Below are 16,273 nucleotides of genomic sequence, written 5' to 3' on the forward strand. Positions count from 1 at the left end.
AGTATTTAAATTTTATTACATATGTTGATATGTCTCATATTGTAATTATAATAATCTTCTAAATATAATTATAATAATATCTTTAAATATATAATAATCTAATCTAGTCAATTATTGTGTATTGCGGGGAGCTATGAATATTTCAAATTATTCCTTACTAACAGTATGTATACTTTAAATTGATTTTAAGTTATGAAACACTTTGTCCCTCTTATTTAAACTAGTTCCAATTCAAACTAGTCATATCAAAGTATAATCGCAGATATTAATTCACAAATAATATAAGACATACATGCAGTAGAACATGAACAACAAAACACTGTAATGTCATCCATGGAATATACTTTAATTGAATAAAAATTATAATTGAAATATGCAATACTTGAACTTAATCATTTTTTAAATTTTTATTTTGATATAAAATAAAATTATTATAGATATTATACTTCAAATAATATATGTTTCATTTTTCATTCCTAAATATTTTCAAAGAAAAAAGTAGTTTTTTTTATAATTGATATAACAAAAAAAAAAAAGAAGAAGAAGAACATTTTAAAGAAATAGAAATCATCCTTTTTTCTATATTTATATGCAGATATCTATCATGTGTCTTGAAATCGTTCTGCTGCCTTTTGTCGACCTCGATATAGTAGGGAAGAACGAGTCGAGGCGATCCTCCTAGCTCTGCCGGTTCATTAATATGTTTGTATCACGCGCTACGCACGTTTCTGATCATTATTTACATTAAACAGGTAATTTACATTAAACAGGACGCGCCTCTAAAACCAGAATCTAAGTGTTGACACACGATCACGTTTCGTCATATAGAACGGCGAGCCTTCGCAAATGGAAAGTTTTATACGAATGAAATACTTTGAACTCTTCCTGTTTGTGGTGAAATAGTTTTCAGAAAAATAGTTAGTAAGTAAACTAATGTTTACTCTTTTTAATCATTCAAACATGTACGACAAAGTTGGCTTTGATTTGTAAGCATAATTAAAAAATGATTAATTTAACTTGTTTAAATACTAAAAAGATGTATAATATTTTTTCAATAAACATAATTGTATTTTATTTTCGCGTTTGCTATACAAATACAAAATAGGCGTGAAAAACAAGAATATTTACTGGAACAATATTTACAAATACATTTTTGTTATTAATTGCAATTAATAAAGTGTACAAGAAATTTTTAAATGTTAGAATACTTTACAATTTTATATTTTCAAACACATTGTAATAAAAATTTTGAAAATTAGCATTTCAATATATCTTAAATATTTTAAAAGATATCACGGAGGATATTAATGTGGATTTTAAATAAATAAACTAATCAATATAATTGAAAATCGACAATGAACAAAATTTCTTCAGTACATACGTTAAAAAATATTATTTAAAAAAATGACCTTAAAGATAATAGTTCCACAGACAAACCGATGAATAAAATATTAGGTGATCGTAAATAATCCTGAAAAACCTGCTATTAGTATTATACGTTAGATTTACGACTCACAGTTTTTAAAAGAATGCGACACAAACAAGCCTCCCTGATCAACCAATCAGCGATCAGGATATAGCATTACTGATTTTCACGCGCTTATATTTAAGCAAGATGTTTCCGATTACAAACCACGAAAAAGAAATCATTAACTAGCTCGTTCTAACTTTCCGCAAGTATTCAAAATGGTATGAAATTTATAATCTGTTTTTAGCTAAGTTCTACTATACAAAAATTTATTATTACAATATCGTAGTAGTATTAATACTATTTAATTAAGGACATTTTAATTTGTATAAATGTTAGTTTTCAGTCCTAATATAATCGTTCGTAATTTAAATAAAATAAAACTTTTAATGTTCTCTGATTTTCAGATAAATCGATAATATAAAATTTTTAATTTCATTTTTTTCAGACTACATATACAGATAAAGGTCACAAGGTAATTATAGTAACACAAATACTTTAATTGAAAATATAATTATACCATATATTTAACATGTAATTCTTCGTTTTTAGCCTTTAGGAGGAAAATTCTTGTGCTTCGATCACCTCAAATTCTGGGTTGGAAATGCAAAACAGGTAATTAGAACAAAATAGTACATTTCTACTAAAAACACCAGATAGTTTTATTAAATAATAGATGAAATCATGAATTTCATGAGATAAGCAAATATTCAGGATTCATATTTGTTAATACTTTAAAACATTTTCTCGTTTTTCGATATTTGTGATTTCTTTTATATTTTCACACGGAAACAAAATTGAAATAAGCCACCCACCTATTATGAATTTATATTTAAACACATTTGTTACTTTAGGCAGCCAGTTATTACTGCACTAGATTGGGTTTTGAACCTTTGGCTTATCGTGGTTTAGAGACTTGTTCCAGGCGCGTAGCATCACACGTCGTTAAACAAAATCAGGTAAATACTAAACAAATGTTTATTGTTCATATTTTTATAAAGTAACATCTTTTACCTGTCTAATATCTTATATTAGTAAAAAAATAAAAATACTGTTTTTATTTATAGATTATTTTTGTATTTGAATCAGCTTATGAACCTGATGATGAAGAAATGGCAAACCATCTTTCCCGACACGGAGATGGTGTTCGTGATATTGCTTTTAATGTTGAGGACATAGACATCATTGTAAAAGTATGTTAATATTATAACTTCCTGCGAATATATGAATGAAAGGATTATTATTTTTTAGATCGCAAGAGAAAGAGGTGCCATAATAGTAAAAGACATATGGGAAGAAAATGATGAATATGGTATTGTAAAATTTGCTACCATAAGTACCGTAAGTACATACAAAAAAAGAAAATAATGAACTAACAACAGTATTTCAATAAAACATAATTATTCTCTTATTTACTAGTACGGAGATACATATCATACGCTAATAGACAGATCCAAGTATAACGGATTCTTTTTGCCAGGGTTTCAAAAGCTATCAGAAGACCCATTTTTAAAGACTTTGTATGTAACTTAAATTCAATCAAATTATTCTTCAAATAATATTATTAAGTTTTTAATAATTTTGTTTTTGTTACTTAGACCAAAAGTAGGATTGAATTTTGTTGACCATATTGTTGGCAATCAATCTGACAAACAAATGGAACCTGTTGCAAAATGGTATACAAACTGATAAAAAATTTAAGAAATTAGAGAAGTCTGTACACGCGATTGTGTTTTCTATATAAAATTTGTTTTATTGTAGGTATGAGCGATGTTTGCAATTTCATCGATTCTGGTCAGTAGACGATTCTCAATTACACACAGAATATTCAGCTCTGCGTTCCATTGTCATGACGAATTGGGAAGAAACAGTGAAAATGCCTATTAATGAACCTGCACCTGGCAAAAAGCGTTCTCAAATCCAAGAATATGTTGAATATTATGGGGGAGCAGGAGTGCAACATATTGCTCTTAATACAAACAACATAATTACAGCTGTAAATTACACATTTGACATAGCTTTTCGAAATTTAAATAAAATTTTAAAAATAAGAATTTACATTATTTCACAGATACAAAATCTGCAAACTAGAGGGCTAGAGTTCCTAGATGTTCCAGACACTTACTATGATATGTTAAGAAACCGTCTGAAAACCAGTGGTGTACAAATTTTAGAAGATGTCAATATACTTCAAAAATTAAAAATTTTAATCGATTATGATGAAAATGGATATCTTTTACAAATATTTACTAAAAATATGCAAGATCGTCCAACTCTCTTTATAGAAATCATTCAAAGGCATAATCACAATGTGGGTATTATAATGATCATTAAACCTACCATAAATCTTTTAAAACTGAAACTAATAAAATTATAAAAATTACTTCTGTTGTAGGGATTTGGAGCTGGAAACTTCCAAGCGCTATTTCAAGCTATTGAAATGGAGCAAGCTAAACGTGGCAATTTGTAAAATTCATATTTTTAATACTTATGTCAACTAAGATAAAATACAATTATATATAGCAGCTTGTTTTTTAAAAATCATGCTTTTCATCTTCATTACATTAAAATTTTTTTATACTGCAAGTTGTAAAATAGAAACTACCATTATGTTATTAATTCCAGATATTGTATTTAATGGTCAATATTTGTTTTACAAAAATACACGTAGTATGAGGGAATAAAATATGTAACAATACAATTTAAAAAGTAATAATCAATCATTAAAATTAAATATTATATGCTGCTATATTATATTGTGATATTATGTCATTAACATGTAATCAATAGGTGTATTTAGAAAAAGTGGAAAACAAGAAAATTATTAAACTGTATTTATTTTTAATGCTCTTTTCTTTCTTTTGTGGCCAAGATATAAGCAAATGTTTTTCATATAAAAACTGCAGTATCTAGAAAGAATGGAATAATATGTGATGACAAAGGATATTAAGAAGAAAGTAGCTCACTTATTTTAATCTCTGGGGAGTCCATGGCTCAGATACCTGTCTGCTATTAACTGTAATAAACTTGCAGACATTTCTCTTCATACACTATCATGAATGCCAAGACGAAAGATGTCATGCTGGCAAAAAAATGAATTCCCCAGTGGCTTCAACACAAAAATCTGTGAGAAGGCATGTGGTGGATCTTCATCTGCCTGTAACAAATTATAGATATATAATTATACACTTAAGCTATATATATCATTACTACATGTATAAATCTAATAAAAGAATATATAAAATACATAATTTTCTTTTCTTGCTAATATATTTTACATAATCGTAATAGACCTTAATATATAAAAATTGTATTGTGTAAAAATATATTGGTATGTAATTGAATTACTATCAATAAAGATAAATTATTATTAAACATAGCTAATAATCCTATTAATTGCATCCCATGCAAAAACTATGTAAATGTTTTAGAAATGTAATAAAAATAAAGAAGTATACAGTACAATGACAAACTCATCATACAATCAAATTCTATGCGAAAAAGGTTATATTACTTTTGACCTATGATTAAGCTAAAAATAGCATCTTCAACTATATTATTATAACATTTTGATTATTATACAGATTAAATACTATAGAATTTTTTCTATTTAAAAGTATCTGATAATTATTACAACATTAAAAAATAATGATATATTATTGTAAGCTATACAAAAATTAAATTTAATTGAATTATTTTTATTTTCATATATTCATATATCATTTCATATAATATTTAAACTACTGTTATATTGATACACAAGACAAATTAATAATAATAATGGTTATTGTTATAAACTTATATCATTATTAGTATAAACTATTATTAAACAACATGTCATTAGACTTTAACCAAAAGAGAAAAAATATTTTATTCCGGTCAGTTCAGCAATTTAAATTTTTTTTATCATCACCCTTATTACATATACATATAATACATTGTACGCATTATTACAAATGTATTATTCCAAAAATATTGAAATATGCGGATGGTGCAACAAATTATTTATACTTATTACATAGTTTAAAATATAATTATATAGTACATGCAAATAGTGAATTAATAAAATTATAAAACTTTGGTAAATTTAAATAATTATAATAACAAACATTAAAATGTAGCAAATGTTTTCACTATTATAGAGTTATTTTAAATTCTCAAATTTACCAAATTGTTAAATATTAATATTAGTTAAGTGTAAAAATTATTTTTCTCAAATTATTGATTACAGCAAATAGCAAAGCAATATTGCAAATAACACATAATTGAATTAAAATTAATAATAAGAAAGCATACTGACATACATGAAGCAGCTTTAGACATCAAAAATTAGTATCAGGCTTGCCTGTACCATGGTACGAAGATCAATGGAATAGCAATACCTGACGCCTAAACCGTGTTGTGCAGAGCAAGTCTGAAGATGTCATGCTGCACGTAAAAGCTGGTGCCAATTGGTTTCAGGACAAATGTCTGGATGTATGCATGGGGCTGATCCTCATCAGTCTGCCCAATCATCAACAATCACTGACTGAATTTTCTTATTTCATCTTCTTTGCGGAGGTATATAGAGAGATTGTTGCTGGACATTAGTCATAGCTCAATCTCTATCTTCATATGGCAGCACAAAAAATGTAAGGCAGTACAGTACACATTTGTGTAGCATGTCCAGCCAATAAAATACAATATATGGACGAATAAAAATATAAATGCGTCAATGAATTTAAAAAAAATATCGGGCCAAATATATCTCTTTGTTTAGAAACTGCATTAAATTGTGTATGATAGAAGAAGTTAAATTACTGAACTAATTGGAATAAGATCTCTGCACATATTAAATAAAATTCTTTCATTTATGTATAATCTCTGCTATTAGCATATATATATATATATATATATATATATATATATATATATATATATATATATATATATATATATATATATATATATATATATATATATATATATATATATATATATATATATATATATATATATATATATATGAATAATTGTGTATATTTTTACATGCAAATTCCCTATCTGCTTATTCATATTATACTCATATAATAATGAAAAGTTATTTTCTTTACCTGCAACCTTCCTAAAACATTAATAAGCACTCCACCATCAAACATAGGTTGTGAATCAATGGCAGTTATTATCCGATTTATTTTTTGAAATGTTAAACTCTGAAAATTAAAGATTACTAATCAACATAACAAAAAAAATTAATTTATTTTTCTTTAATTTCATAATCTTTTTATGAACTATATGATTTTCTAGTTTATATAAAATATACTTATATTAAAAAATGATAGGTATAGTATAATGAAATATGTAATAAAATATGACATATATAGCCCATTAAAAAAAAAACTCACAGTTAATTTTTCCATGATTTTAATAGCACCTTGTATTTGCAAACCCTCGAATGTCATGAAAGATGACTCGGTCTGTAAACGTAACATCGAATAAGTATATAGAGAAAAATTTGTCACAATAAATAAATGTGATTAGAAACAATTAAAGCTTACATTATACATATTTATTAAATTTGGTCTTTGTGCGGGGTCGTCAAACATCGCATAATACTGTTGTACGAAACCCTTTCCAATAACTTCATATTGAGCGTTCAATGCCATCACGCTAACTTATTGTGTTCACACTCACTATACGATATCAACAATATCAGTCTTTTTAAATGATTCAATCCTTCGACAAATCGTATTTAAAAAAAAGTTCTACGACAAGGGTAAAATAGTACCTATTAACATCCCTCGTGCAAGATACAAGCGAGCAGGAAGCTACTTATGCCGACCAATCATTTCGATGTATCGAGAAAATCATCGGGATTATTCTCGAACTCTCGAAAAGTTTAGATATTCGGCAACGATTGTACTCGTTTTTGTAGAAACAATGTTGCTTCTGATTCGTGGTTCAGATTGAAAATATACGAAATCAATCCGTTGCTTTTCTGAAAATGATATAATATATATTGCAAGAAATAAATAATGATCTTTAAATGATGTGGTGGATAAAACCGGTCCGAACGAAAATTTTCTGCCAAGAAGTAATTTTGTTAAACGTCATTCAAACCACGACATAGGATTGGTTATTATTAAACATCGCCGGATGTCTAATGATACGACATCTGTAGGTTGAATTTTAAATATCGGACGGGTAACCAATTGAGAATTAGGTTGACTTCCTTTTTCCCGGTACGATAAGTCGCGAGGTGTGTGATGTTTGTCATTGCAGAAACTAATCCAAAAACATCGGAAAATAGAAAAATAATTTGTTTATAGATATAATATTCTTTTTAGTAACGTTTATTCCGGTATTTTTGGGATAGTGATCATTTATTTGATTGTAGAATTTTAATAAGTTCTTGAGTATGTTAACAAACATTTTTAAGTTTGTTTTCGTTAAACTAAGATTAAAATTAGATTAATCATTTAAATTTTGTGTTTTAAGAAACATTCTATATATAAATTTATTTGTTAATTTTTTAAGTACTGGTGATGTAAAAGAGGTTATGTGATATCTGTTTACAACTGCCAATGTAGTCTAGGCGTTAACAAAATCTCGTTAAAAAAATTAATAATTAACGTAAAATAAAATATTATATACGAGTTTTGTAACAAAATATTCGTTTCTTAATTTTGATACTACTAAATTAATTTTCTTAACTTTTTCTATAGATATATCTTCAAGATGGTGAAGATTATGAAATCAGGAAAAGTTGTATTGGTCCTTAGTGGCCGATACGCAGGAAGGAAAGCTATCATCATGCGCAATTATGATGATGGTACTACAGAAAAACAATATGGACATGCTATGGTAGCAGGTATTGACCGATATCCACGAAAAGTACACAAAAGAATGGGCAAAGCAAAGATTCATAAACGTTCCAAAATTAAGCCATTTGTGAAAGTAAGTTTGTCACTACTTGTTTGTATAATTTTCCTTGTTTTATATATATATATATAATTTTATTTCAAAATATATGTATTAATGATAGGTACTTAATTATAACCATTTGATGCCGACGAGATACACTGTAGATTTACATTGGGATAAAGTAACACCCAAAGACCTTAAAGACCCAATGAAGCGCAAGAAAATTCGATTCCAAACACGTGTTAAATTTGAAGAAAAGTATGTATATCTATATCTATTATTTCTTAATATATTTTGCAACTGTTTTGAGATTGCGTTTAAAATTATTTACTATAGATAGACAAGTGATATTAATATCTATTTTTAGGTACAAATCTGGTAAAAACAAATGGTTCTTCCAAAAGTTACGATTCTAATTAAATTTAAATAAATATAAATCTACAAATATTTTAAGTGTAATATTTACCATCTCTTTTCCTGTTCCAGAATAAAAAAAGCAATTTTTTGTACATATACTTGAAAAGCACGATTCTAGTTTATTTTTAACTTGTAATATTTATACATTAATGAATTTTTTGCTACAATAATAGAGTTAACTTGTATTATTTAATTAAAAATAATTAAAGTTCTATTATTAAAAATATTTTAACAACAATGTATGACAAGGTGTACTAAATCATGAATAATTAAAAATATATTTAGAAAATATTAGTAAATAATATATAATTTAATAAATATCTATTAAACAAGTTGAGATATAATCTATAATGAAAATTTCAATGATGCTTGATGAATTACACGTTCAGTTTTTTAATACGTTCATCTAATGATTCTATGTTACTCTTTATAATTTCTAAGTTTGATGCAAAGCTCTCTTGTACTCCTTTTAAAAGAGACTTGTTACTTTCCAAGTCAGAAGTTATTTGTGATTGTAATTCCTCTAAACGTGTTAAAGATTTGTTGAATGTAGCAGCTAAAAAAAATATTGAAAAAATATATTTTTTGGAAAAAGAAATTTATAAATATATTTAAATACACACCTTGTTGGTGAATAGTATTTAAAGCCAACATTCGATTTACGGTTTGTGGCAAAATTTGTGAGATAGTTTCCGTTTGTTTCATAATATCATACATTTCCGAAATCTAAAAACAAATTTTGATTTAGATAAAATAGTTATTCACTTATTTCCAGTTTCTAATGTTGAACTCTCGTAAATAAATTCATGTTATTTGAATATTTCTAAAAAAAAGAATACTTTTTGTTCTTGTTCTGAATCTAATGTTAATGCAGCCTTTTTTTGTGCAACATTATCCATTCTATGAATTAGTGCGGCTAATCGGCTTTCAATTATATCTAATTGGTAAGTATCTAGTAATGCAGCTTTTGCTCCTAATTCTTGAAGAGCTTCCATTACTCCTTGACCTTTGAGATTCTATAAAAAAATGTATTACTTACTTATTATTAGAAACACGCTAAAAATATGACTAACAATAAGTATTATAATTATGTAAGAATTTATTGTGCTCAATACCTGTGAAAATTTGGAAAGTTTATCACTGGTTGTCCCAATTACACTTTCTAAATTGCAAAGCCTTTGTTCAAGTAATGCAATTCTTGCTGCTTCCTGCATTCTTGCTTTTTCTGGAAGATACATCATCTGATACTTAAGTACACCAGGTTCAGTTGCTTTATCATCTTTTGTATTCTGTGACTTTGGATCAGTTTCAGAAGTAAGAATACTAGTCTGCTTGAATGCTTCTATTTGTGATATCAGTTGTCTAAAATATTCATCAACAAAAGAAACATTTTCATTCTAAACACCTTATTATAATATAAATAAACTTACTTCATTCTTGTGCCTTGTGGATCTGACAGAGTTGCAACAAGATCAGCCCCAAGACATTCTTCTAATTTTAAGGAATCTAATTGTTTTCCTAAGAGTTGTACTTGAGAAATTATGTCAGCAACAGATTTTACCTTTTCCTCTTTTGATTTTTCCTATATAAGAAACAGTAAAATATTCATTCATTTTTAAGGTTTGAACAATATGGTACATCATAAAAGAAATTTCAAATATGTATAATAGAACAATTAATACCTTCAAGTCATTTACTTCTTCATATAATTCTTTTATTTCACATTGCAAGCGCTGGTACTTTTGAATAGGGGTTTCTTTTTCTCCTTCTCCAGGTAATTCCCAATCTCCAAATCTAAAATTTGTTATATGTCTTCAACGTATATCTTACATCTTATATTTTCTTACTCAAAATATTTACTTATAGCCAGTTCTTGGTTTGAGTGATATTCGATCGGAGAAGTCAACTTCCTTGCTGAGGAAACGTTTATTTTTAAATTTAATAAATGCTTCAGTGGCACTAGTATGTAATTTTTCTATAGAATCTGTCTCATCCTAAAAAAAGGAAATATTCATACTGCTAAATACAGTATACTACATAATACATTATATTATAATCAATTTTAAATACTGTACCTCGGGGTAAAGTTGAAATTGTTCTGATTCTGGTAAATCAGTAGTCTCATAAACGTCCACTTGATCATATGCCTGTAGATACAATGAAAACATTGAAATATTAAATGTTCATTTATGTAAATTATAAGACATAGACGAGATTATACAAAATTATATCATTTCAGATTATATCTTCTTATCTCAATTTCAGATTATATTCTCATTTCAAAATGAATTATATTTAATAACAAAATCACATTGACATAATTTTATCGTAAAATATGAAGTACTTACAATCCCAGGTAAATCGGCATATTTAGGATCAGCCATTTTTCGTAATTAATTTTTAAAATGCTGTAAATTTTATTCAGCTAAATTATTTTCAAAAATACAAGAAATGTTTTCGTTTAGTAGTGATTAATAAAATTAGTAAAATATTGGTGTAAAGCATTAAGATTTTAACCGAATATATTACGAAATGTCACTGAGCATTTGGTTGCATCTGGTTGTATATAGCATATGTTTCACGTTCGTACGACTATCACGATATCTTCCAGCAAGTATCAGTACTACATTAAAAAATGGTAAACTTAGAAAAGTGATACATATTTTTGAAAATAAAATATATTTTATTTTAATAATAACAAAATTATAATCTTGTAAACGTAAATGTAATTATTTTATATGATTAAAATAACTTTTGTATTGTTCAAAGATATAAGGTATACAAAAAATACACATTTTAATTTGATATCTAATCAGTTTTGTGTAAGTTATAATTGTTTTGTAATTTACAATAAAACAATTAAAGTTTATGTATAACGCATATGTATTGTCTTCCAAAAACGTAAAATTTTTGGATAATATTTTAGGTATTTTATAAAATTTCATCTTTTATATGTGTTTTGATATAGTTGTTCCTGAGGCTGTTATGATTTGCGAGCAACAAATATTTTAATTGCTTGCTCTTCCAAATCATACAAAGATACTAATTCAAGAAAGTTGTATAACAATATGAAAGAACTAAAAAGTTCCCAATCAATGTTGTATTGATAGATAATTATTGAAACTTTCATGAATCATGTTATAGCTTAACTTTAATTAAAAGCAATATTTATATATTTAAAAGAACTTTTATCTTATATGACCATTTTTTGTAAAATATAATAAAAGACAGTATACATAAAAGATCCTTTTTCATTGTATATACAATTATGTATATCATGCGGAGTTTTAGGATAATTTAATTATAATAATTTAAATGGGTTCAGCTTTTATTAATTATAGGATGAAGGAAAAATTAAGAGAAACAAACAGACCTAGTTAAGAATTATGTTGCTACAATTCTTCATGTGTAATAGAAGATGAAGACCTCTCTGAAGGGAAACCCCAAAAAAATGTGGGATACCCTTTAATTTCCCTTTCTCTTGCGACAAAAGCTGAGAATGAAGATATACAGTTTCCTATAAAATAATTTGCTCTTCCAAGAATAGCTAAATCTAAATGAGGCGATGCAGGTGAATCTTGTTTAAAAACTGGAACCTATAGTAGATATTAAATGTATTTATATTGTATATATATAAATGGATATGTATTGTATATATATTGTTATATTTCTTACTTCCATCCGTGCTAAGGCTTTAGTAAGTTCTTCGATCATATAGTTATTATCTGATGCCACAAATACTGATTTGATGTCATTACCATTGCGAATAACCCGTTTTAGATGACGTACTATTAAATCAAATGATGGTAGACACATAGCAGAAGTTGCTTTTCCACGTTCGTTACGATACCCAAGGCATTGTGGAGCAGCAAAGAGATTTGGTGTGCTGGATATAAATTCACAAGCACGAACCTGTTAAACATAAAGTGTGTTTTATTTACAAATCTAATTCTTTTTATTAGTTTCTTAAAGTTTTATTATAGTGAAATGAATAATTTGAATATCTGGAAGATAGATACACACCCAATCAATTCCATTACGTAGATGAATTCCTACAAATGCTCCTCTTGGTAATTTTTGTTTTATAAATGCTACGGCTTTATTAAGCATGTCTGTATTCCATTCAACATACTTGTGTAATTTTTTATTTTCCAATTGTACAGGAAAACTAGCAGGTGCACCTGTGAATGCTAATACTGGCCAATGTAATGCAGGATATTGTCTTTTCCATTGTACTGCCATGTCTGTATGATGAACATCATAATGTAAAGGACCATAAAATTCTGATTTTACAAAATCTATATTATATGTATCCCAAAATGAACCGAATGGATTTCCATCTTTGGCATTGCATGAATCTCCTTTTCCACGTGCTGAATAACAGAAAGCTGAAAAGGATAACATGTTTCAAAGGAACACTTTGTCTTTGAACTTAAACATTTAAACTTACATACTCTTTCCTTAGATTGCCATATTTTTGGTGCTATGTCTCGCATAAAATTCTCCATTAATAGTGCTTTATGGAAGCTTTGAACTTTTGAAACATTAAAATATATATCAAATGGAACTTGTATCTAAAAAATGATAAATTTGTTTATAAAAATATTTATATTTTATAAGATATTAAATGTTATTGTTTACAAACAGATTTTGTTTCTCCAGTTCTATATTCAACCCATGGTGGTAAAACTAAAGTACGATTTAGTGCTTTTGCAAATCCTAAAGCACCTAAAAAGTGATCCGCTTGATTTCCAAATCGCCCTAAAAAAATTAATCAACTCGATGATTTTAATAGATTAATTTATTCTAGGATATATTTATATAATTACATATAAAAATCTTAGTTATACATGGACATACCCATACAAGGACAATAAACAATATATCCATTTGTATCAATATCAAAGTCTTCACAATATGTGTTATAAAATGTGGTTAATAGTAGAATGAAAATAATACTGAACATTTCGAGTTTCTTTACTTATTTTATTTAATCACAAATAATTAAGGACGCACTATTTAATATAAATTACTCCGGTTTTTATACATTTCCACCATTACTATGGATACGTGCATGGATTATTGCATATGTAGAAACGCTTTCAAAGCAAGCGAGTCTAGGCCATGGTCATGTAAACAGGTCTTGACACTCATACAGAAGCCTAGGGAGAACCATTTCATAGGGGAAGACAAGAAAGTTTCCCTTCTCGCATACATGACGTGTTATGAATGTCTCAGATATCTCTTGTCTGTCTCGTAAGAACGCGGACTTCGTTGACTTTCCATGTTTTTATTTTTTAATCCTTAGAGTGATATGAACGCATATATGCGTCTGGCGAAAGCTATCGGTGTGGACTAAGGGCGCATATATGCGTTTTCTGTAAGTGTCTAGCATGGACTAAGGACGCATATATGCGTTTGTCAATTTTTCCGTACACCTACGCAGAAGTAATACTATTACGTTTGTGTGAGATAAATATTTTATATCAAAAATCTACTGTTTCGAAACAAAAATTTAGTGAATTTCATTTAGCGTTGATAAGAGACATTTTACAAAAATATTTCCAACGTAGAAGCATAGTAAAGGGGGGAAGAGAAAGTCTGAGGATTTACCATTTCGTTTAATTGATAGGCATTTTACATCAAAATGCCCTAATCGTGCCGGCACAACACAATTATCAAGAAGAAAATGTGTTGTTTGTGTGAAAAATAAGAAAGGAGCGACAAGCGATACGAATGCAGAAAATGCGATGTCGGATTATGTATCGATAATTGTTTTGAAATTTTTCACACACAACTGAATTATTAACTTGTGTTATATTTACTAAATTTAGTTTTTTAGTTTATTGTCTTCTAGTTTATTACCCAAATTCTAGTTTATTGTAAATTTCAATGTTTATAATAAATAATTAATTCTAAAAAATAACACTCTTGAATCATTTAATCTCGTGCAAAAGAATTACTATAACTTATTACGATTTGCGCTTTGAATAATCAATCAACAGAGTTCAGTATAGCGAAAAAGTACTCCGTCTACAGCGATCGTCAGCGCTGGCCGCGCGCCGTCCGTATGAACCGCATAGGCCTCGAGTATTCAGCACTCTAAGGGTTAAGATTAGACACGACTCAATTTTCGGATAGTTCTCCCTAGCAACTGTAGAGACTTGTTTATATATGAACGTGATTTGGACAGTGGACAAGCTATTACAGTTGTACGATCTGGTACGACAAATAAGGTTGTTATGGATTTACAGTGATTTTTCGGGAAACAGGAAAGTGAGTTGTTGACTGTGATCTCCTCTGTTTGCCGGAGTGCGGGAAATATTCAAATAAAAATATTAAGTTCTACTGAAATGAGTACTTTTATTTAGGAGATTGCTCTGATAATTTGGTACAATTGACGTCGCGACTTTAGGAATTGCGAGAATCCTGGCAGTTCCCGTTTCTTCCGCGACTTGCAAAATCCCTTTCAGTTCTCTTTCAGAATTTAGATTCCCCTGTAGTCCTCCTTCCAGATACTGGTGATTTCTGATGTTTTTCACCTCATAGATCGGTGCTTTTTCTTTTTCAATTCTTCCTAATGACGGCGGTGGTGAAAACGAAACGCTGATGTAATGAAATCATCATGTGTACTTACACGTGAGATGTCATATCCGCAAGGGTGGAGAGAGTTTTTTAAAAAAATATAAGCTGTCACGGGGGGATTTTCCAGTGATACATCTTTTCGCTTTTTTATAGAACAATTTATTATGAAAGATTTTATTTTTTGAAACATTTTATACTTTGTTACGGATTATTAGATTATAATGTAGGTTCCAGAATTATATAGATTCCGGTCCAAACAACAATACTGAATTATCGCTGGTTTGTAAACACAACAGTTAATTATGATTTGCGAAGTCTGCATCTTAATCGGATTCTCAGTCTTATTATTAGTTTATGCTGACGCACGAACACGCTGTACTTATATTATACATAATGCTGATTTTTGGAATTTTATGGTGTCAGCATTTATGATGCCATTTATCTAAGATTTTGCCAATATATTGTTTATTGCAAAATTTGGTGTAGTATCGTGGACAAAAGGCCTAAGAGATATCGAGTAAATTATAAACAATGTCGCGAGAAGCGAGGCGCCGTCGGGCCCATCAATGTGTCGTCGGTCCTTCAATTGAATGGTTTCGTAGAAAAGGCCTACGTGACGAGTGGTTGCGGAACACGTGCGTGGTGAGTCTAAGAAAAGACAAAGGGATGCTAGTGTAACGTCAATTCACATCAGAGACCAGGCCACTGTAACATTAGAGGCCAGATGTGTGCGGGCCCTTACCGCGTACCCTCAATGACCTTAAGGACCCATCGTAAACTTAAACTTTTAGTTTATTCTTGTAAGTTTTATCGGTTTATGGATGGTCCTTGAACAGTCCTACAAATTACGGAGAAAACAGGTAGTTACCTAATGGGAAAATCGAATATTTGGCTAACGGA

The 16,273-nt window shown here is 28.4% G+C and overlaps 5 protein-coding genes across 7 annotated transcripts; 2 read left to right on the forward strand and 3 right to left on the reverse strand.

The window, feature by feature from the left end:
- The first annotated feature begins 1,423 nt into the window (after positions 1-1,423).
- On the forward strand, positions 1,424-4,546 carry LOC117239655 (4-hydroxyphenylpyruvate dioxygenase). Its single transcript, XM_033505388.1, has 11 exons — positions 1,424-1,689; positions 1,917-1,943; positions 2,021-2,083; positions 2,323-2,427; positions 2,536-2,661; positions 2,720-2,809; positions 2,888-2,988; positions 3,067-3,144; positions 3,230-3,464; positions 3,540-3,779; positions 3,864-4,546. Exons 1-11 carry the CDS (start codon positions 1,687-1,689, stop codon positions 3,936-3,938), a joined length of 1,143 nt encoding a protein of 380 aa, XP_033361279.1. The 5' UTR covers positions 1,424-1,686; the 3' UTR covers positions 3,939-4,546.
- LOC117239659 (probable nuclear transport factor 2) lies at positions 4,289-7,563 on the reverse strand. Of its 2 annotated transcripts, none has more exons than XM_033505394.1 (5): positions 7,236-7,563; positions 7,006-7,140; positions 6,853-6,924; positions 6,562-6,660; positions 4,289-4,625 (listed from the first exon to the last, which is right to left on the reverse strand). In XM_033505394.1, exons 2-5 carry the CDS (start codon positions 7,111-7,113, stop codon positions 4,512-4,514), a joined length of 393 nt encoding a protein of 130 aa, XP_033361285.1. In that variant the 5' UTR covers positions 7,114-7,140; positions 7,236-7,563; the 3' UTR covers positions 4,289-4,511. The 2 variants fall into 2 exon arrangements, with proteins under 2 accessions (XP_033361285.1, XP_033361284.1); XM_033505393.1 differs by adding an exon at positions 5,851-5,971 and having other exon boundaries at positions 7,006-7,424.
- Positions 7,564-7,576: 13 nt separating this feature from the next.
- On the forward strand, positions 7,577-8,818 carry LOC117239657 (60S ribosomal protein L27). 2 transcript variants are annotated; one of them, XM_033505391.1, is made up of 4 exons: positions 7,577-7,706; positions 8,173-8,404; positions 8,493-8,629; positions 8,739-8,818. In XM_033505391.1, the coding sequence occupies exons 2-4, from the start codon at positions 8,186-8,188 to the stop codon at positions 8,785-8,787; spliced, it is 405 nt and encodes a 134-aa protein (XP_033361282.1). In that variant the 5' UTR covers positions 7,577-7,706; positions 8,173-8,185; the 3' UTR covers positions 8,788-8,818. The 2 variants fall into 2 exon arrangements, with proteins under 2 accessions (XP_033361282.1, XP_033361283.1); XM_033505392.1 differs by lacking the exon at positions 7,577-7,706 and adding an exon at positions 7,840-7,863.
- A 342-nt stretch (positions 8,819-9,160) lies between these two features.
- LOC117239653 (dynactin subunit 2) lies at positions 9,161-11,403 on the reverse strand. Its single transcript, XM_033505386.1, has 9 exons — positions 11,137-11,403; positions 10,864-10,935; positions 10,649-10,782; positions 10,471-10,582; positions 10,219-10,370; positions 9,904-10,150; positions 9,628-9,804; positions 9,412-9,514; positions 9,161-9,344 (listed from the first exon to the last, which is right to left on the reverse strand). Exons 1-9 carry the CDS (start codon positions 11,170-11,172, stop codon positions 9,166-9,168), a joined length of 1,212 nt encoding a protein of 403 aa, XP_033361277.1. The 5' UTR covers positions 11,173-11,403; the 3' UTR covers positions 9,161-9,165.
- Positions 11,404-12,086: 683 nt separating this feature from the next.
- On the reverse strand, positions 12,087-13,875 carry LOC117239654 (GDP-fucose protein O-fucosyltransferase 1). The gene is made up of 6 exons (XM_033505387.1): positions 13,649-13,875; positions 13,434-13,549; positions 13,239-13,362; positions 12,812-13,176; positions 12,464-12,700; positions 12,087-12,384 (listed from the first exon to the last, which is right to left on the reverse strand). Exons 1-6 carry the CDS (start codon positions 13,752-13,754, stop codon positions 12,181-12,183), a joined length of 1,152 nt encoding a protein of 383 aa, XP_033361278.1. The 5' UTR covers positions 13,755-13,875; the 3' UTR covers positions 12,087-12,180.
- Between the last annotated feature and the right edge of the window lie 2,398 nt (positions 13,876-16,273).

Source organism: Bombus vosnesenskii, unplaced genomic scaffold, assembly GCF_011952255.1.
Source record: "Bombus vosnesenskii isolate JDL3184/JDL3185 unplaced genomic scaffold, Bvos_JDL3184-5_v1.1 scf7180000014105, whole genome shotgun sequence".
Classification (NCBI taxonomy): Eukaryota; Metazoa; Arthropoda; class Insecta; order Hymenoptera; family Apidae; genus Bombus; species Bombus vosnesenskii.

Coding starts and splice junctions, on each gene's coding strand:
- LOC117239659 (XM_033505394.1), bottom strand. CDS start 7,113: ATGGCATTGAACGCTCAATATGAAGTTATTGGAAAGGGTTTCGTACAA. Junction 6,661..6,852: donor AAATCATGGAAAAATTAACT/GTGAGTTTTTTT, acceptor TTTAATTTTCAG/AGTTTAACATTTCAAAAAAT. Junction 4,626..6,561: donor ATGTTTTAGGAAGGTTGCAG/GTAAAGAAAATA, acceptor AATTTGTTACAG/GCAGATGAAGATCCACCACA.
- LOC117239657 (XM_033505391.1), top strand. CDS start 8,186: ATGGTGAAGATTATGAAATCAGGAAAAGTTGTATTGGTCCTTAGTGGC. Junction 8,405..8,492: donor AAATTAAGCCATTTGTGAAA/GTAAGTTTGTCA, acceptor TATTAATGATAG/GTACTTAATTATAACCATTT. Junction 8,630..8,738: donor CGTGTTAAATTTGAAGAAAA/GTATGTATATCT, acceptor ATCTATTTTTAG/GTACAAATCTGGTAAAAACA.
- LOC117239655 (XM_033505388.1), top strand. Junction 2,810..2,887: donor AATTTGCTACCATAAGTACC/GTAAGTACATAC, acceptor CTTATTTACTAG/TACGGAGATACATATCATAC. Junction 3,465..3,539: donor CAAACAACATAATTACAGCT/GTAAATTACACA, acceptor ATTATTTCACAG/ATACAAAATCTGCAAACTAG.
- LOC117239653 (XM_033505386.1), bottom strand. CDS start 11,172: ATGGCTGATCCTAAATATGCCGATTTACCTGGGATT. Junction 9,805..9,903: donor AACTTTCCAAATTTTCACAG/GTATTGAGCACA, acceptor ATTTTTTTATAG/AATCTCAAAGGTCAAGGAGT. Junction 9,515..9,627: donor ATTCAGAACAAGAACAAAAA/GTATTCTTTTTT, acceptor ATTTGTTTTTAG/ATTTCGGAAATGTATGATAT.
- LOC117239654 (XM_033505387.1), bottom strand. CDS start 13,754: ATGTTCAGTATTATTTTCATTCTACTATTAACCACATTTTATAACACA. Junction 13,550..13,648: donor TGTTTATTGTCCTTGTATGG/GTATGTCCATGT, acceptor TAATTTTTTTAG/GGCGATTTGGAAATCAAGCG. Junction 12,385..12,463: donor AAGCCTTAGCACGGATGGAA/GTAAGAAATATA, acceptor TATCTACTATAG/GTTCCAGTTTTTAAACAAGA.